The 20861-nt window shown below is 46.5% G+C and overlaps 1 protein-coding gene across 1 annotated transcript in view; it reads right to left on the bottom strand.

Annotated features, from left to right (window-relative positions):
• Positions 1–16999: 16999 nt before the first annotated feature.
• EIF2S1 (eukaryotic translation initiation factor 2 subunit alpha) overlaps positions 17000–20861 on the bottom strand; it is a 48663-nt gene continuing 44801 nt past the window's right edge. The window contains exon 8 of the mRNA XM_082242582.1: positions 17000–17272. Coding sequence (XP_082098708.1) covers positions 17147–17272 — 126 coding nt within the window. The 3' untranslated portion in view covers positions 17000–17146. The remainder of the gene's footprint in view (positions 17273–20861) is intronic.

The following is a 20861-nucleotide window of genomic DNA, read 5'->3' as shown; positions in this document are numbered from 1 at the left end:
TTACCAGAAATATGTAGCAGAAAACAAATTGGACTAAAATGTTTTTTTGGGGAATGTTATATAGCAGAATATGAAAAATATTGATTTTTTTCAGAATTGTTACTCTTTTTTTTGTGTATAGCGCAAAAAATAAAAAAAAAAAAAATCGCACAGGTGATCAAATACCACCAAAAGAAAACTATTTGTGGGCAAAAAAGGACGTAAATTTCATTTGGGTACAGCGCCGCGCAATTGTCAGTTAAAGTCATGCAGTGCCAAGTTGAAAAAAGTGGTTAAATTAATTTTAGTGCACACAAACACAATCTAATTTTTGGGTAAAATACACTGCTCAGAAAAATTTACATTAAATTGATAACACATCAGGTCTCAATAGAGCAAAATATCTTGCTGGATATCTATACTGATGTGGACTGAGTAATGTGTTAGGAACGAAAGGATGCCATATCTATTGATGGAAATGAAAATTATCACCCTACAGAGGCGATAGATTGCATAATGTAATCTGATCCATTTTCTAGTGCATCCACTCTATGTCCCACTGCCACAGTATCTGTTCTCAGCACCTCCACTTCCTGCTTGCAAGATTGTTCAACAGCAGCTATCAAATGCTTAATGTCTGCCTTAGTGGGGAGGGCCCTAATATGCTCCCTGATATCCTACTCCGGTTCAGCTGTATCTAGCTCTGAGAGGTATGAAAATGTCCCTGCCGCGTGTGTAGAGGCTGGAGGGCTGTCATACTGGACCTGCGACGATGCCGATGATCTTAAGGAGTTGCCGCTGGGTGCAGGAGAGCCTGGGTGGTGTGCCTCATGGTCGGGCGCCATCTTGGCTGGATGCCTGGAGCCAGAGGTGTGCAGGGTGAAGAGGGCCTGAAAGCTGCTTTCCGCTTGTCCGCCACCACCGGGTGGCTGGGAGGCAGTGCGGTGCTGTGAGGGAAACATTAAATCGGCTGGGGAAGCTTTGGGGAAGAAGGCGAATGCCCGGGGGAATGCATAACTCGCCGCTCATGCGTCCTCACAGCATGACAGTCAGGCCATGCCCCTCCCTTGCACCATTTTTAGCCTAAAAAAGTTAAAAACACTTCTACTCTCTCTCTTACCTTGGTGCCATGGTTAGCCTGTGTCCTACTGATCCATCTTCTCTGCAGCAGCCACCTCCATTGATGTGCAGGGAAGTTATGGTTTGCAGCATCTTTAAATGCCCACAGAATGCTTAATTGCCACTGTCCCAGTCTGTCCCTGCAGGTCCCGGACCAGCCCCTGTGGAATGATGAGCCAGTCTTATGCTGCAACATTTGCCACACTCCTCCATGAAGCCGCATTTCCCTGAAGCACCAGCGGCCCACAACTAAGATGGCCACCAGAGACTTCCGCTGCAAGACTCTAGGCTGGAAATGACACGACTCCATCGAGAGTACTACACGCCCGTGGGCCACCATGGTGCTAAAGTAAGAAGAGTACAAACCACACACTACCCACATCTGAAAATGCAGACTCTGCAATCCACCAGGAACAGAGTGAGCCTCCACTGTGGAAATCCAAAATTTTAGACCGCACTCAAGGTATATGATGAAATCAAAAGGTTTCTTTGTTTCTCATGTATAAAGTAGACAGACAGTGTGCAAACAGACGTGCCTGGTTGACGCGTTTCACAACACTGTAGGTTGCTTACTCAAAACCACACGAGTGTGGTTATGAGTAAGCGACCTACAGCGTCATGAAACGCGTCAACCAGGCACGTCTGTTTGCACACTGTCTGTCTACTTTATACATGAGGAACAAAGAAACCTTTTGATTTCATCATATACCTTGAGCGCGGTCTCAAATTTTGGATTTTTTCAGTTCTCGGATGACGGATCTGACCTGCACCGGGTTTGGAATACACACCTGAGCGGCTTTCCCTTTCTCATTGTCTCCACTGTGGAACCCATTGTAGGACAAAAAAAAAAAAAAAAGGAGGGTGAAGGGGTTCCTCAAATCCCCCCCCCCCCATACTAGAGGCACAGGGGGGGGGGGGCAGAGTTCCCCAGCTAGAAAATACATAGGGAGGGACCCTGCCCCAGTAAAGGAAAGGTCCGGGTCCGGGAGGCTCCTGCCACCTAGCACGGAGGCCTGACAGCATAAAATATCAGCAATCTTGTAGTGATCCTGTCTGGCCAAGGAAACACAAAATACTGGGGGACTCTAGTCTCACATCTGTTTTTTAGCTAATGTGGATTGTGTTTCCTGTGCTAGGTGAAAGGAGCCTCTCTCATTAAGCCGTCCTAGAAGATGACTAGGGAACATTGTATAATGTATAGCCAGCATTAGGACAGACTCAAGTCAGCCATGACACCTTCTTCCAAAAAACATCCAAAAAGGAAAGGAATATTTAAAATAAAAAGAAAATTAAGCTTGCTGTGTGAACAGTTACACAAAGCAAACCTAGTGAGGTTTTCTCCATTTGACCAAAAACATACTGTACAGAGCAGGGTGCAATAAAACGGGACCCAACTGACCCACAGAACTTGCATTCCAACTTTATATTCTAATGTGCATGGGTACTCTAAAAAATATTGACCTACTGTAAACTCAATTTCTCTGATGTTCATTGATGGACACAGCTCCTGATATTCATAACCACTGGGTTATACTGCCCCCTACAGCAGTAGGATAGTAGTCAGAAAAAAAAATTCTGGCTACAACCATGGGCAGTCCCAGGGGGTATACTCCCACTCTCTGCTATAGCCACTCAATTTTGTTACAAGCAGTGTCAGGATAATAGCTCCACAGAGGGGTGGGTGCCGTCCCCGTCAATGAACATTAGAGAAATGGATTTTACAGTAAGTCAAAAATTCCCATTTCTCTTTCGTTCATTGACAGACACAGCTCCTGCTATTCATAACCATGCCCCAAAGCAGTGTTAAACATGGGGGGTGAGAAAAACAAAAAAATTCCAAGGCTAAACATTAGCCAACCAGGCAACAGGAGCTCAACCAAACAACTAGAGCCCACCTGAAGAAAACAACACACCCTCAAAGAGGATCAGGTCCTCTTAACCAGGTGCTGACATCTTGCCCCAGTTTTACTGCGGCAAGGTGGCTCGGCTGTGCGCACCGATTTAACTGTATGTCTGTTGCGTACAGGGCTAGGTGGCCCCCCCCGCCGTCCCCGCGATGTTCTGATTCGATTCAGAACCGATCTGTCATCAGGTCCAGGCCAATGATTTTTGGCCCGGACCTGGTGATCAGCTCTAACCAATTGCAGAACATCCTGTGCCTGTGTAATGTAAACACAGACACATGAAATTATGCAATCTTCTCTCCTGGAGCCCTTTTAGGTTCCAGCGTGAGAAGAGAGAACAAACTGAGTACACAAGCACTACACTGACACCAGTACACATAGGCACATATTTAATCCCCTGATCAACCCCCAGTTAACCTTTTCACTTCCTGTCACAGTGTACACGATATACAGTATACGGATAATTTACTGATCACTGTATTAGTGTCACTTGTGACTTCAGTTAGTGTAAGAGAGAGTTAGTGGTAGAAGTAGTCCTAGATAGGGGATATATGGTGGGTACATGGTGGGTACCCTAAACCTAATAAAGATTTAACCCCCTGATCACCCCCAGTTAACCCCTTTGTTGCCCTGTCACAGAGTCACTATTATAGTGTAGAGATCTTTTTTATGATCACTGTATTAGTGTCTAGAGATTGACCGATTATTGGCAACACCGATATATCGGGGGCCGATATGCATTTTCCCTGATATATCGGAATCGGCCTCTGAAGTTACCGATATTGCCGATATTTTCGAGACGTCACTGTGTATGTTGCGCTGTACACGTTCTGCCTTCTATGACCGCCTCCCACGCCTGCGTGGCCCATACATGACATTTTACTGCGTGCTTCACACGTTTTGCCTTCTAAGACCGCCTCCCACTCTTCGGACAGCCTTGTGTGCACTGTGCAGCCAACTGAAGTCGAATCACGGTGCCAGCCATCCACCCACAGGCCTCAGCCACCCACCACAGGGTGCCAGCCATCCAACCCACAACAGGGTGCCAGGCCAGCATCCAGCCAGCCAGCCACCCCACAACAGGGTGCCAGCAGTCAGCCACCCCACAACATGATTCCAGTGAGCAAACCAGCCACCCAGATGACACCAAGCCAGACACCACAAAGTGTTTCCGCAAGCAAGCAATTCCGCCACCCACAACAGGCCAGGGTGAGTGACAACAAGCCAGCCACCCACACAACAGGGTGACCCCAAGCCAGCCACCCACCACAGTGTTCTAGCAAGCCAGCCACCCACCCACCACAGGGTGACACCAAGCCAGCCACCCAACACAGTGTTCCAGCAAGCCAGCCAGCCACCCACCCACCCACCACAGTGTTCCAGCAAGCCAGCCACCCACCCACCACAGTGTTCGAGCAAGCCAGCCACCCACCGACCACAGGGTGACACCAAGCTAGCCACCCACCCACCACAGGGTGACACCAAGCCAGCCAACCACCCACCCCAGTGTTCCAGCAAGTCAGTCACCTACAACAGGGTGACACCAAGCCAGCCACCCACCACAGTGTTCCAGCAAGCCAGCCACTCACAACAGGGTGATACCAAGCCAGCCACCCACCACAGTGTTCCAGCCAGCCACCCACAACAGGGTGACACCAAGCCAGCTACCCACCAGTGTTCCGGCAAGCCAGCCACCCACCCACCAGTGTTCCTGCAAGCCAGCCAGCCACCCACCCACCAGTGTTCCTGCAAGCCAGCCACCCACAACAGGGTGACACCAAGCCAGCTACCCACCAGTGTTCCAGCAAGCCAGCCACCCACAACAGGGTGACACCAACCATCCCACAACAGGGTGGCAGCAAGCAAGTCACCCACACTGCTAGGTGTCAGCCACCAACCCACAACAGGGTGACAGCAGCCAGCCACCCCACAACAGGGTGCCAGCAAGGAAGCCACCCACACTGCCAGGCGTCAGCCACCGACCCACAACAGGGTGCCAGCAAGCAAGCCACCCACACTGCCAGGCGTCAGCCACCAACCCACAACAGGATGCCAGCAAGCCACCCACAGTGCCAGGTGTCAGCCACCGACCCACAACAGGGTGCCAGCAAGCCACCCACACAGCCAGGAGTCAGCCACAAACCCACAAGGGTGCCAGCAAGCCAACCATACTGCCATCGACTGACCCACAATAGGGTGCCAGCAAGCCATTTTTTTTACTTTGTGTCTTTCAAATAGCAATGGAGATGGAGGAGGAGAGAAAAAGTTAAAAAAAAAAAAGTTAGAAAAAGTAAAAAGTGTGGTCTGGGACTATTTCTCGTCTCAACCATCTCCAGGAAAAGTAGCAGTGCTGAACACATGCACAAACAATATATGCATGGGATCAGTAACTGCAAAAAAACAAAAATACATCAAATCTTTGGGCCCATCTAGGAGTTCATCATATTGAATTATATCATGCAGCACAGAAAAAACAAAATGAATATTAATGTGATTTGGAAATACCTCCTCCACTATCCCAGGCAACAATTACATATGTTTCTGAAAAAAAAAACAGGTGTCACTGTTTAGATTCAGAATCAGATGGAAGATAGCAACTGCTGGACAGAGTAATCACAGAGATGATTGTCACTGATAACCAGTCATTTACAATGGTGTCTGACTCAGGATTTAAGTGGTTGATGTCCATTCTTGAGTCAAGCTACACACTGAAGAGTGAGAAGTATTATCGAACAGAAATGCTGGGAAAGATTAACCAAAAGGTCGTTGACAAAGTAAAGGCTATGCTGCAACCAGAGAATGCTGGCAACTCATTCTCATTCATGACTGACTGCTAGTCAGGACAAACCGAGTCAGAGTCCCTAATGATTCTTACATGCAACTTCATTGACTGCAGATGGACAAAAAGGCAATTGGTGTTGAATACAAAAGTGATGCAAGGATCCCACACTAAGTACAGTAGAGAAATGTTTCTAGGCATGCTTTAAGACTGGGGAATCAACAAAGACCGAGTGATGCTTGTGCTCCTTCGAGACAACGGAGCAAACATGCAGAAAGGAATGAGGCTTGATGATACGTCAGACCTCAGTGTCATGGCACACAACACCCTCGAACTTTCAAACGATGGCCTGTCAAGCCAAAGAGTTTTGATTGATACATGTTTTGAGAAGCATGAACAGATTAAAAATGTTGTGCTTGCAAGTCTTTTGAATCCTCGATACAAGAACCATGTGTTCTCTTCTGAAGAGGTATTGGCAAAGGCAAAACAATGGCTGACAGAAGATATTCAACAGAAGGTTCCTGCCGAAAAGGCAAGTCCAGAATCAGATCACTATTTTTATAATATGAAAGAGCAGCATGCTGCAAAAACAGAAAAATGTCCAAAAATACATCAACGAACAGACAAGAATCTTCTTCATCGTGGTCGAATTGATCAGGACAGTTTCAGTGTTTTATTGGGGCCTCATGCGGAGGATTCAATTTTTTCTGAATCTGCAATAATGAGCCTGGATGATGAACTTCATCTCTATTTGAAAGAACCAGTAATTGACAGAAAAAGTGGTGATCCTCTTCAGTGGTGGAAGGAATGTTAATGGGGGGGGGGGGGGGATAGGTACGTACCAATCCAAATTGTTCAATATTTTCTTACACATATTCACATACTTCCCCTTATCCATTAGTACGATGTCCGTCCACCCCCCCTCCCCCCTTTTCGGCAGTCTTGATTACCAAATTGGAATCAAGTCTCAATTCGTAAAGGGCTGTCCTTTCATTATCATTAAGATGGTCATTGACAATATAGCTCCTCTTTAGTTGCCCAATCTCTCCTGTAAACAGCTTTAACAAAAAGAGAGACCGCTAGTACTGTCACAACGGGGAGGGGGGGGGGGGAGAACGTACCTGATCTTTTATTTAGGCCAGTCTCTCCTAGGGAAACCCATTTATTATCCATTCTTGGGAAATCTTCCCATCTTTCATTGACTTCTATAGCTAATTCAAGCATTGAATTTGCAAGATCCTCATCAGAGTTAGTATGGCCCTCTTCTCATAGGTCCGTTAGGTCTCTTAAAGCATGATTTTTCCATGTAAGGTCTGACCAATCGCCCAAAGGCCCCATTGGATGTTCAGATTTTTTTATAATGTACCGTATGCAAAATTAACTTCCGTGAGAACAAATAAATGTCCTTAATAACGTCAAAAGACGTCTCCATTGTGGGTCGGGTAGAAGGACAGCCCCTTCTTAAGAAGAGACAGTTGAGGTTCTGACAATTTAACACTGGAGAGATTGATTATTTTGAAGTCTTTATTGTTGTAAACAAAACTGTCCAGACCGTATTTCTTGGGGAGAGGGGTCGAGTCCTTGTTGGGTATGCATTCCCACCGTGTTTGACTTTCATGCTGGTTGTTGGGCCTAGAACTAGGTCTTTGCCTCCTTCTGTGCCTCTTACGGGTGGCACCCAGTTTTTTTGAGGCCGTGGCTAACCGTTGTTCATTCACGGCTGATATCCAGAGTTGTAGATGGAAACTGGATTTTTTACATACCGTAAAATCCTTTTCTCTTAGGTTCATTGACGGACGCAGTTCCTGATGCATATCAGTAGGGTTATACTGCCCCTACAGGAGTAGGGCACTAGGCAGAAAAGTTCTGGCTACGCATATGGGCATTCCCAGAGAGTACACCCTCTTCCTGCATAGGATGTCAGTTTTGTATCAAAGCAGTATCAGAGAAGTAACACCAACCCAATTCAAAATAGAGGGGCGGGTACTGCATCAGTCAATGAACTTGAGAAAAGGATTTTACGGTAAGTAAAAATCCAGTTTTCTCTATTGTTCATTGACGGACGCAGTTCCTGATACATATCAGTAGGGACGTCCCAAAGCAGTGCCACAAAATGAGGGGTGGGAACAGCAGAGAAAAACGAAACAAGTTACCAAGGATAAACATAGTCAACAAGGCAACATAGGTCTCATCAGAACAGCAAGATGAGGCCCACCTGAAAAACAAACACCCCCAAGGAATGCCAAAAGCCCTCAGCCAGCAAAACTTTGCGGCCAAAAGAGGCATCTGCAGATGCCAGCACATCCACCTTATAAAATTTGGTAAAGGTGTGAACAGACGACCAGGTAGCCGCCTTGCAACCTGAAGCCCAGATGCCTGTATGGCAAAAAGCCCAGGAAGCACTAAGTGCCCGAGTAGAACGCACCGAAACAGGGAAAGGTAGGACCTGACCCTTATTTGAATAAACCTGCACCACCGTCTGTATGATCCATCTGGAAATAGATGCAGCAGACGCAAAGAGCCCGTAAGTACAGAGAGCGAATCAGACTTACGAAAAAACTCAGGCGCCAGGTACACCTTGATTGCCTGAACTATATTCAGAGTATGCCATGCACATTCCTTAGGATGTTTGGGCTTAGGACACAAGGACGATAATACAATGCCCTCGTTCAAGTGAACACTAGAAACCACCCTCGGAAGGAATGACGGGTCTGGACGAAGTACCACTCGTCTCCATGAACCAACATATAGGGAGAACGACAGGACAATGATGCCAGTGCCGACAAAAGGAGGTTTTTGAAGAACCGACTGCACCAAATCAAGGTCCCCAGTTGGTGACGGAGGTAGCAGCGGAAGTACCGAAGTGTCGAAGGTGGAAGAAAGTATGCACCAGGGAACGGGCGGCCAGCGGCCTTTGGAAGAAAATTACCAAAGCCGAAACCTGATCCTTGATAGTACTCAAGGCCAACTTTTGATCAACTCCCTGTTGAAGGAAAGCCAAGATCTGGGCAACCCAGTGAGAGCGAGGGAAAACCCAAAGAGAATCACATCACGCAATATACGAATTTCTAGTACGATGATAAAATCATCCTAGAAGTCACTTTACTCGCATTAAGCAGAGTGGGAACCACTGAAGCAGACAATCCCCTGTCCTCCAGCACCTGGCTTTCAAACAGCCAAGCTGACAAAGCAAGAGACCGCAAAGCAGGATGGAAGATTGGCCCTGGAGACAATAGATCCTCCCTGAGAGGAAGTCTCCAAGGAGCCTAACCAGGTTGGCGTACCAAACTCGGCGAGGCCAGTCCAGGGCCACGAGAAAGACCAGAATCCCTTCCGCCTTGATCCTGCGAAGAGGTCTTGTCAGCAACTTAAGAGAAGCAAGGTTGACAGCAGCTGATACTGACCCCATGGTGCCACCAGTGCATCAGCCAGAGGGTCCGGGGAGCGGGGCACAACCTCTGCACTACCCTGTTGAGGCAACGCCAACAGATCCACGTCTGGAGTGCCATAACGAAGGCACAACTGCTGGAACACTTTCGGAAGTAGGGACCATTCCCCTGCATCCAAAGCCTGTCGACTGAGGTCATCCACCTTCCAATTTTCCACACCTGGAATGTGAACAGCGGAGAGGGCTGGAACAAGGCGCTCTGCCAAACGAAGAATGCCCATAATTTCCAAGGCCGCAAGGACACCCTTTGTGCCCCCTGATGAATGACATAACCCACGGTCGTGGCATAGTCCGATTGAATGCATACTGGACAGCTGCAGGTGCCCAGTCCAGTGAACTAGGCAAAGCCGGATCGCCTTCAGCACCAGGACATTGATCGGTAACCTTTGAGTCCTCCAGGGACCATACTGCTCATTACCTGAGCAGAGAAACTGCCGAGGACTCCTCTCCCCCCCCCGCCCCCGCCCAGGCTTGCATCTGTGGTGACTATTGTCCAATATAAAAAAAGGTGAGGAAGGAAGGATTTCCAGCTTGGGCATCGGGGACTGAAGCCACCAGATCAGGGACTCCCTGGTCACCGGGCTCAGCGGGATTCAAATGTCCCAAGAATTTGGCTTCTGGATCCATGTGAGAAGGATTGCCTTCTGGAGGACCCTCGAGAGGGATTGAGGGAAAGGGACCACATCAAAAGATGACACCATCAGTCCCAGGTTCGAAGGGACGACCATGTGCTGGACAGCAACAGCTGAACCGCAGCCTGAAGTTTCAAGAGTTTTCCCAGAGGGAGAAACATCTTGGCTGAGGACGAGTCCAGAAGTCGTCCCTGGTCCCCTCTATGAGACTGAAGGTTCAGAACCCACCCAAACTCCTCCAGAGTTTTCATGGTGCCTTCCAAATTCCTCGTCAGCACCATAGGGGACTTCTCACGGAGAAGCAGATTAGCCAGGAACCCAGGACCGATACACCCCTCTGTCGCAACAGCGCCAAGACCGGAGCGCCAACACATTAGTGAAGACCCGAGGAGCAGAGGCAAAACCAAAGGGTAACGCCACAAACCAATATTGATCCTCTCCCACAGCAAAAACGGAGAACCCATTGGTGTCCTGCACATAATGGGATGTGAAGGTAGGCATCTCGGATGTCTATGGAGGCCAGGAATCCCAGATGAAGGGAAGCCACCGTTGTGCAAACCAATACCATCTTGAATTTTTGATTCACACGGAACCATCCAGGGCCATTAGGTTCAGCCTTGCTGACTGTACTGCCCCATAGAGCACCAGCAAGCGATCCGGGGACAGCCGTACAGTGGAGGAAAACCTTACTGGAGAAACTCGATCTTGCAACTGGACTGCATGACCTCTTAAACCCAGCTGTCTGTCGCAAAAATATTGCAGCCCTGCACCAGCTGGTTGAACAGCTCCCCCAAGGCAGGAGGGACTTGCTCCTCACCAAGTCACGGCATTGGAGCTCTGCCCATCAGGCAGAGTCTTTGAGGCAAGGGCAATCCTAACACTGTTCTCAGGGCAGACCCCACCAGGGAGAACAGATCGCGGGCCACAGCCTCCGCCATCCTATTCCCTAGGTCCTTAAAAGGACGGGGATTCCTCCACTGGCATAACGGTAGTCTTATTCAGCCTGGAGACTGGTGGGTCCACCTTAAGTGGTACAGTCCACTTAGTTACCAGAAACTCCTCAAAATGGTAACATCTAGCAGCCACTTAGACACCCCAGGAGAACGTCTCGGACGGTCCCATTCTTTAGGAGCATGCTAGCATTAAGCTGCTCCAGACGGCATGCGAGTGCCAAATGCAACCCCCGCCCCAGGTGCAGCCGCCGCTGCGTCCTCCAAATCGCAGGGTGTCACGCACCGAAACAACCAGTACATCCACCAGCGCCTGTGTCTTGCGCGTCAGGGGAGGTAGAAACATCATCCTCATTATCCGAGGAGACAGGGCGTGAGGTAACAGACCGGGCAGGAAGAACAACGTCTGCGGCAGGCGAGTCAGACTCAGAATCCAAGACATCAGAAGAGGCAGGGGTAGGTGGAGGTCATTTCTGCGCACCTTGTCCTCTTAAGGCCACCTCCACCTGGGACCCAAATGCATCCAGTGCCGAAAATGTATTGGTGGACAGTGGACATCCTGAAGGCCCTGTCAGGTGGGGACATATGGTCTGCGGGATCCATACTGAACCTGAAGAAATGGTAAGCAAAATTTGCAAAAAAAAATGACAAAATTAGTTTGTTTTTTTTTTTTGCCAAAAAAAAAAAATTAACGGTCCCACTTTGCTACAGCACCCCCCGAAGGTCAGGCACGCCCTGAAGACCCCCAGAACCCACTGTCCCAATATGCATTCCCAGGACGTCTGCACGTGTAGCAGCAAGCTCTCCCAAAAGGAAGTGAGCATTGAAAACTGCCCTGGGTGAAGGGAGGGGCTCCACCTAAATTCCCGGCAAGAATCCACTGCAAAATGGGCGAAAAACGGGTGTACCAAGATAGCCGCCATCATTACAGCAGACTAGGCTACGAGAAAATGGCCCCGTGTGGCAAACGAGGACCCACAGGGGGACCCCCCAGCCCTCCCAACACCATCAATAGGCAGGTAGGCTCCAAAAGAACAGACCGAGGTCCCCCCCGCACGATTGGTCGAGCACCGCCAACCTCCCATGCGGCCTGAGAACGTGGTCCCAACCTTAGGTAGGCCCAAACAGCATTCCGTCAGCGTCTGTGGGGGGGAATGCACAGTAGGACAGAGGGGAACCCAGGAATGTGAGGGTCCGACCGTCTCAGGGAGGGGCCCGCATCCACCCCAAAATCCGCCAGGGAAGAGGGGGGGGGACATTAACTCACTGTTTCAGGAACACAGGCCGACACCATCTCCTGACAGGACCCCTCTCCACCAAAGTGGGGGGGGGGGGGGCTGTTGGCCAAATAGGAATGCTGCAACACAGGCCTAGATCCTGTCATGTGCGACCTTGCACGACGTTTAACTCGCTGGGCCAGTCCCCGTCCAGCGGGACTTTGTCGTGGCCAACCCAGCACAAAGCTAAAGTCTACGCACGCTCGCTGGCCAGCTGGGGTGACCACTTAATCTAAACATACAGCGCGTCACCCAGATCGGGCATAGTTGCTTGTAGATCTTGCAGGAAAAAAAACCCGGAGAAAAAAAGCTAGCTAATAAAAACTATCTACAAAAAAAAAAAAAATAACTTATGCCAGGACCCAAGATCCAGCAAGGAACTAGGTCCTTACTCCTGACTAGGCAGATTAAAACTGACATCCTATGCAGGAAGACCGAGGGTGTACCCTCAGGGATTGCCCATAGGCGTAGCCAGAACTTTTTCTGCCTAGTTTCCTACTCCTGTAGGGGGCAGTATAACCCTACTGATATGCATCAGAAACTGCATCTGTCAATGAAGGATAGAGGAATGAAATTCGTCCTCAAGTTTCCTTTTATATGTATCCCCACGTTTATGGTGACTCCATCCCCTTCGCCTTCCTCCAGATAGGTTTGATGTTCTTCTAAATGAGCCCACAGACTCAGTTTCAGATTGGCTGCTCCCCTCATAGCTTTGATATCCCTTCCAGTTGGAACCAAAATGCCCCCTATTCTGAAAGGCACCCAATTTATATGCTTGATTTGTTGCATTGCCATCTAATCTCTCTCCAACTTTATTTTTTTGTATTTTATATGTCCCTATTCAGTTTCTCAATGAACTGGCATATTTTCTTCTCCTTAGATATTACTTGAGGTTTCTGTCTATGAGGGGTTAGGGAGTCTAGAGCCATTTGCAAGTCCTGATTAATCTGCACCATTTGTTTCTCATAGTAGTCCAACAATACCACCATACTACGAGTACACTGCTGTAAATTATCTTCCTATCTTTTCTTAAAGTCTGAGTCCACCTTCCTAATTCTGGTGGAAGATCTGGACTCTCAGACCTTTTGGGTAGATTTGTTCATCCAGATATTTTTTGATGTTCCACCAAGCCCTTAATTTCTTCTCATATAGGTCCTTCAACTTATATAGGGAACATAATTGTTCCCTATCCTGTATAGTGTTACTCATAACTGTGCTTTCTTCTAATTGTATTTAGCTCACCATTTCCTCCCAAAATCTTGGATCCATCTCAGGGAGGAAAAAAAAAAAAAAAAAACACACCTCACAATGTATATACTCTTATGGGTTAGGCTTTTATATATATACCGAGGACTTTCAGGGATCTATTCCCATATATTGGACACTAAAAACAAAACCACACCACAAAGTCCTACAAGACATACAAAACGTCCCCCTTTTGATCAGGTAGCAGGAACTAATTCCACTATATACCCCAAAACAAGATACAAATCGCTAGCTCTACTCCATTTGGGCATAGAAAAACCTCCCAGTTCACGAGTAGTAATTGTAGACCTTCTACCAGCAGCAAAAGTAAACATAACCAGAAAATGAAAAAACTACAGAACCCCCCACTAGGGTCTACACTTGCAGACCTTAACCTCCAATGTGAGATAGAAAGAATAGTAGCCAGGGAAAATCTAACCACGGCAAGTTTCTGTCCAAATGGTCCTCTTGGCTATCACACCCTAGATCAGCCTTTCTCAACCTTTTCAACAGAGAGGAACCCATGAAATAAATTTCTGGTCTCGGGGAACCCCTGCTAAAATTAAAAATCTACAACTCATGACATATTAGTGCGACGGTCAGTGGGAAGAATGCTCCTTACTCTGGTCACCATTGGGGAGAATTATCCCCTTACTAAAAGGAACAAATGGTGTCATTGGGAACTTATCTGAGAGGCAGAAATTACCTATTTCTCAAGGAACCCTAATTGAGAAACCCTGTCCTAAATGTACTGTCTAAATATGATACGGTATGTTGAATGATTCCTGTTGAAAGTTACTCATCTGAACAATACTCTGGTATTCCCCCTCCGAGCTCCCCACCACCCCCTCCCATTGCACCCTCCCCCTTGCCCCCTCCTCTGGAGCCTTCCCTCTGTTGCTTCCAGGGGAAGGCACTTCTATATTGACGACAAAAGATTGAATTTCTTTATTTTGCCAATGTTATAAATTGTTATACAATTTACTCTTTTTTTATGCTCCAGTTTGAACATCTGACAAGTTTTCACTTGTAATGCATATTTTTGTACATGAAGACTCAATAAAGAACAGTGAATATTAAAAGTCCCAACCTATTTCCTTTGATTAAAAAAAGAACCAAGGTAGACCTGTGACCCTTGCGAGGAGAGCAGTTGTGGACAACTATTTCACGCTGAAAAGGCAGAAAAAGGTAGTGTGAGTGCACTTGTGATGCAGTATATCTCCAGTGGGTTAACCCTTGCTGGGAACAGGGGAAAACATAGCATGACATGCGCTAGCAAAGACAAAATTCCAGACTTACCAGTTGTAGGCCCGGAAAGCATACTGCTGCTAACAAGCCCAGTAAGTACTGGACAATGTCACATGTAGAAACCAGTAAATATATCACATTCTAGGCAATTTTCATCCTTTGTTAGGGCACACTTAGTAGACAGTCTGCAGGGATGATGATTCCACCACAGGATATATCACAGTCCTGGACCTGCAAAGCACTCTGAAGCACACTAGGGGGTTTATTTACTAAAATAGAGTGCAAAATCTGATGCAGCTGTGTATTGTAGCCAATCAACTTCTAACTTCAGGTTATTCAATTAGGTTTTGCCAAAAACACAAAACCTGGAGGCCGATTTTGCACTTTTGGAAAATCAACCCCACTGTGTCTGCGGAGCCCAACAAGCGAAATCCAGTGCCCAAAGATCACATTACAAGCTAGCAATGCAATCCTCAGTCCAGGGGGGTCTGGGTACCGGTACTGAGGATCAGTTTATCTGGATAGCTTCAGAACCAGTCCTAGTTTAGCCGGATAAGAAAAAAAAAATTATTGATAAAAGTGGAAATGTCTAGAAAAAAAAAAATGGGTGTACTTTTCTCTAAAGAGCAAAGACAACCATCTTCACTAGACACTAGCAATAACTAAAGCATATTAGGAGTAGAGGTGCTATACTTTTGTTTGCCAGTGTCCAATTCCCAGTAAAGACAGCAGTATAACCCAAGGTTAAATCCACATAACTTTCAAGGTATGAAATGGTTCATACACATATTTGCATCTACCAAAATGGTTTAGGATTTCTACCCATTTGTCTTCTAGCTCTAAGGGGCAACTCCGCTTTCTTGGGGGGGAAAAAAAAAAAAAAAAAAATCTGCAGCACTGTAATTTTCTGTAAAATTCAATACTACCGTATTTTTCCGTGTATAAGACGCTACTTTTTGCTCAAATTTTTATGCTGAAAATCGAGGGGAGTCTTACACACAGTCAGTAAGCAGTGCGCGGGTGCGTAGCTAGCCATATTATCAAAGAGGCTTCCTCCAATTGCAAGCTGTGGACGTCAGATAATGCTGTAAAAGGCGGAGACTGCAGATGCGATACCATTGGAGGTTGGAGTGCGCAGATGTGAGAGAGAGATGCGAGAACGGAGCCCAAATGTCAGAGAATAAAAAAAATGAGTACTGGGAAGCGATGGTCTTACACTGCTAAATTCAAACTAAATGTAATTCACTATGCAAAAGAACATGGCAATAGGGCTGCAGAGAGATAGTTTGGACCCTTCCGAAGAACAACTCCTTATGTTTAAAATATCGATTTCTGAGGTTTGGGTTGGAAAAATGGGGGGCGTCTTATACACGGAAAAATACGGTATATTGCAACCTGGAGGCCTTCTGTACACCGCTGGTGTACCCCCCCCCCCCCCCCAAATGGTATTTCCCAGCTCACTGATTTCCCAGAAGTCTGCACCAAGATACAAATCAGATTTTAGGCATGTTCTGCTACAAAACTTTAATTTTTGGTCAGATACTCCCAAAAGGGTTAATCATGTCTTAAGGGATCCACACCCTGCAAGTGCAGCAGCTGATAATAAAAGTCACTCCCATTCAGAATAACTTTGCACATTGACAGGCAAATAGCCATTTCTTTTCTTCACAAAAGAAAAAAAAAAAAAAAAAGTAGGAATCTACAACAAACTTTGTTAAAATCCTTGCAATGTACATAGATCACCCAGGGATTATCGTTCCCCCCCCCCCCCCCTCAACAAAAGTGGGGTGTTCGTTAAGTCCAACTGAAGTCTTGCACATTTTTTTCTATAAAGTCCTGGACCGCTATAGATTTTCAATTTATTTTCAGATAGAAAATTACCTAAAATACTTTTGCTTCCTTTCAGAAAATGCAGTTCCTACTCTCCCACTCCATTAGTCTACGTTGGCATGGATAAAAATTGGTTACAGTCCTCATGCGCATCCTCACTGATGAGGGTTTACGAAGGGTCATTAAAAAAAACAGGGAGTTTGTAGGACCAGGTTAGTTAAGTAGCAGAAGACTGCATGGTCAATCTCTGGTGTCTTTTGGGCAGCAGTTAAATTAGGATACATTACACAAATGATTTTACAGGAAAGTGAAGGCAAGACTTTAAACAAGGAAGCTGTTAGCACAATATTTGACAGAGTATCAGTTTTTGTGACTTCAATTGGACTTAAGTGAAAGCTTTCAACAAGCAATCCTTAACCATAGCAAAAAGGTTGAAATACAATTTGCTTTTACACACCAGGGCAATGAAGATGTGAAAAAATTGTGCATGGGCTCAGAGTTTAGGCAGTCTTATCCTACCAGTTCCCAAAGCCCTGCAAGGCCAATAAAAAAATGTATCAAAAGATGGCTTTATGAGTCTACACAGGCTGTGTTCAATGGATATGTATTTTGCATACAGAAGGAAGTTACAACTGAAATGGTTTTGAATAAAATGTTGGGGCAAAATATATATATAATGGTTAACGCCAGTTTGCTTCTGATGTGTTCAGATTTTTTTGTAGTTTAATGTTTATATTAATCTTCTGCTTTTGCTTCCATTTCATCTGCATCATCATCTCCATCCACTTCTGCATTTTCCTTTTCAAGCCGCTCCAACTGTCTGGCAAGCTCTGTTTCATCTGTGTCTGTGACAACCTTGGGCTGAAAATGAAAGCAGTGTTTCAGTATTACAAACAACTATAATGGCACTTTTCCACTGCAAGTACCGGCTCGGCTCTACTCGGCCCTGCTTGGCCCTGTTTGCTTTTCCACTGCTGGTACCGCATGGTACGGTGTTGGAACGGTTCGGTACGGTATGCTTTTCCACTAAAGTAGTACTAAAGTTAAGTGGGTGGGATAACAACGGGGTGGGTGGGATTCTCTGACCAATCAGTGGCTAGTAGTGACTGCATGCAAAGGATTGTGGGATATGGTACCGGGTATGGTACCTCTTGGAACCACAATCGAGGTGGTACTGTTTTTGAGAGCCGTACCGTTCGGTTCCATGCAGTGGAAAAGCGCCGCCGTACCGTACTGAAACGTTCCTACACTATACCATGCGGTACCAGCAGTGGAAAAGCACAAAAGCGAGCCAAACCGTTCGGTTCCATGCAGTGGAAAACTAAAGGTTTAGTTAATTAACATATTATACCTTTACTAAAGGAGTAAAAGGGAAAGCATGCCACTTCCCTGGGGCTGAAGCTTTGGCTTCAATGCTTTTTCAGGGTTGCTGATCCAGGACAAAACATAGAAATAAAGCATTCTGAATGCTTGTTTTGGGGTCTGTAAATGAAGTTAAACAGACATCTAGTATTTTCTTTAGGAGTGCAGCAATGGCAACCTTCATACTTCCATTGTGGGAGTTGTCGCCGAAACTCACGGATGCTATATAAACACTTAGTTTGAGAGCCAAGGAAATTATTCAGTTTATTCTCATTCACTATTCTTGGCCAAATTCCACAATGCATTTCCAAGTTTCAAAGCTCTGTTTAGGTCAATGCACTTTTCTATGTTTTATGTGCAACACCTAGTGCAGAATTTCAAAGTCTGAAACTAGAGATAAGCGACTTGTTGAGCCAAATTTGAATCAACATGAGCTGAGATTAATTTCAAGTCAATAGAGCGATGTGATTAAATTCTTATCTGCTATCCCACAAATCACCAGCTGGCAAAAAGAGCAAGGGTGTGATTACAGCCTCTAAATGTGTAAAGTTTCAACAAAGTCTAGGGTTGGTAAATACAGTGCATCCAGAAAGTATTCACAGCACTTCACTTTCTCCACATGGTAATGTTACAGCCTTAGGCCTCTTTCACACGGTCCGCCTCCGTAGGCAGATCCGTGTTGCTCAGCGGGGATCGGTCCGCGATCCCCGCTGAGCCGGCGGATGACAGCTCCGTCTCCGCTTGCAGAGCGGAGAGGGAGGTGTCTCAGCCCCCGCTGCCCTCAATGGGGGATCGGATGAGAGCGGACCGCCTGTCCGCTCTCATCCGATCCGATTACTGAACGGATGGAAAAATAGGGTTTCCATCCGTCCAGATTTCACGGACAGGATCGGATACGGATGGCAGCAGGTGTCAGCGGAGACACCCGCTGTCCCATAGAGCTGCATGGAGGATCCGATCAGATCCGCCTAAAAAACTGACAGGCGGATCTGATCGGATCGCCCGTTGAAAGAGCCCTTATTCTGAAACGGATTACATTTATTATTTTCCTCAAAGTTCTACAAACAATACCCCATAATGACAATGTGAAAGAAGTTTAAGTGTTTGTAAATACTTATGTAATTTTTTTTTTTTCATAACTTTCAGCCTTTGCTTAATACACTGTTGAAGCACCTTTGGCACCAATTACAGCCTCAAGTATTTTTGAGTATGATGCTGCAAGCTTGGCACACCTATTCTTTGCAGGACCTCAGGATGGATGGGGAGCGTCGGTGCACAGCCATTTTCAGATCTCTCCAGGGACGTTCAATTGGGTTCAAGTCTGGAATATTCAAGGACATTCACAGCTTTGTCCCATAGCCACTCCTTTGTTATCTTGGCTGTGCGCTTAGGGTCGTTGTCCTGTTGGAAGATTTAACCTTTGACCCAGTCAGAGCTCTCTGGAGCAGTTTTTTAATCAAGGATGTCTGTGCATTGCTGCACTCATTTTTCCCCTCGATCCTGACTAGTCACCCATATCCTGCCGCTGAAATACATCCCCACAGCATGATGCTGCCACCACCATGCTTCACTGTAGTGATGGTATTGGTCAGGTGATGAGCATTGCCTGGTTTCCTCCAGACATGATGCTTGCCATTCAGGCCAAAGAGTTCAATCTTGGTTTCATCAGACCAGAGAATTTTGTTTCTCATGGTCTGAGTGTCCTTCAGGTGCCTTTTTGGCAAACTCCAGACGGGCTGTCATGTGCCTTTTACGGAGGGGAGGTTACGGTCTGGCCACTACACCATACAGACCTAAATGGTGGAATGCTGCAGAGATGGTTGTTGTTCTGGAAGGTCCTCCTCTCTCCACAGAGAAAACACTGGAGCTCTGTCAGATTGGGTTCTTGGTCACCTCCCTAAGGACCTTCTCCCCAGATCATTCAGTTTGGCCGAGCGGCCCGCTCTAGGAAAAGTCCTGGTGGTTCCAAACTTCTTCCATTTACGGATGATGGAGGCCACTGTGCTCAATGGAACCTTTAATGCTGAAATTTTTCTATACCCCTTTCCCAGATCTGTGCCTCAATACAATCCTATCTCGGAGGTCTACAGACAAATCATTGGACTTCATGACTTGGTTTGTGCTCTGCCATGCACTGTTAATTGTGGGACCTTATATAGACAGGTGTGCCTTTCCAAATCATGTCCAATCAACTGAATTTACCACAGGTGGACTCCCAATCAATTTGTAGACACATCTCAAGGATGATCAGTCGAAACGGGATGCACCTGAGCTCAATATTGAGCGTTGCGGAAAAGGATGTGAATACTTATGAGCAAGTGATTTTGTTTTTTATTTTTAATAAATTTGCAAAGATTTCAATCAAGCTCTTTTCGACCCCGTTCACACTGGGGCAACGCTACTTGCCGGGGCGACCTCACAGCGGCCGGCACGGACTTCATATCATTGAAGTCAATGCAGGTCGCTCCAGGTCGCCCCAAAGAAGCTCCGGACCCTTTTTCTAAGTTGGAGCGACTTGTGTCGCTCCTATTAGAACAGGTCCACAGCTACTCTATGGCAGGCGACCAGGTCGCCTGACAGTTCGCCCCAGTGTGAACGGGGTCTTCACGTTGTCATTATGGGGTGTTTGTAGAACTTTGAGGAAAATAATTGAATCCATGTCAGAATAAGGCTGTAACAAAATGTGGAAAGAGTGAAGCGCTGGGAATACTTTCCGGATGCACTGTACATTACCACAAAGCCTGGTGGCCAACAAGCTTAATTTTGTCTCATACTAGACAAACCATCTTCCAGCTACCTTCAGAGTCTCCCAGGTGTCTTAACAATTTAAAGGAGACATAAACTTTTTTTGTCAATCTTACATAAAGCTGCAACAGGTGAAGAACTTGGGCAACAGCGGTTGTATACTCAATCTCAGTCATTGAAGCCTGTAACGCCATCAGAGGGGTCTCTTGATGGCCTATCCCCCTAGTCCTCTGCTTGCATGATCATAAGAAAATGTCCAAGTGGGTGAATATTTTCTATAGACACTACATTACTATCTATACAATTTTAAACTGCTAGTATGGTACAGTTCGGTGTTAAGCCA

This window comes from Pelophylax lessonae, assembly GCF_965119305.1.
Source record: "Pelophylax lessonae genome assembly, chromosome: 13".
In the NCBI taxonomy this organism is placed as follows: Eukaryota; Metazoa; Chordata; class Amphibia; order Anura; family Ranidae; genus Pelophylax; species Pelophylax lessonae.
Note: the sequence above shows the minus strand (reverse complement) of the source record. Positions and strands in the feature narration are given on the sequence as shown.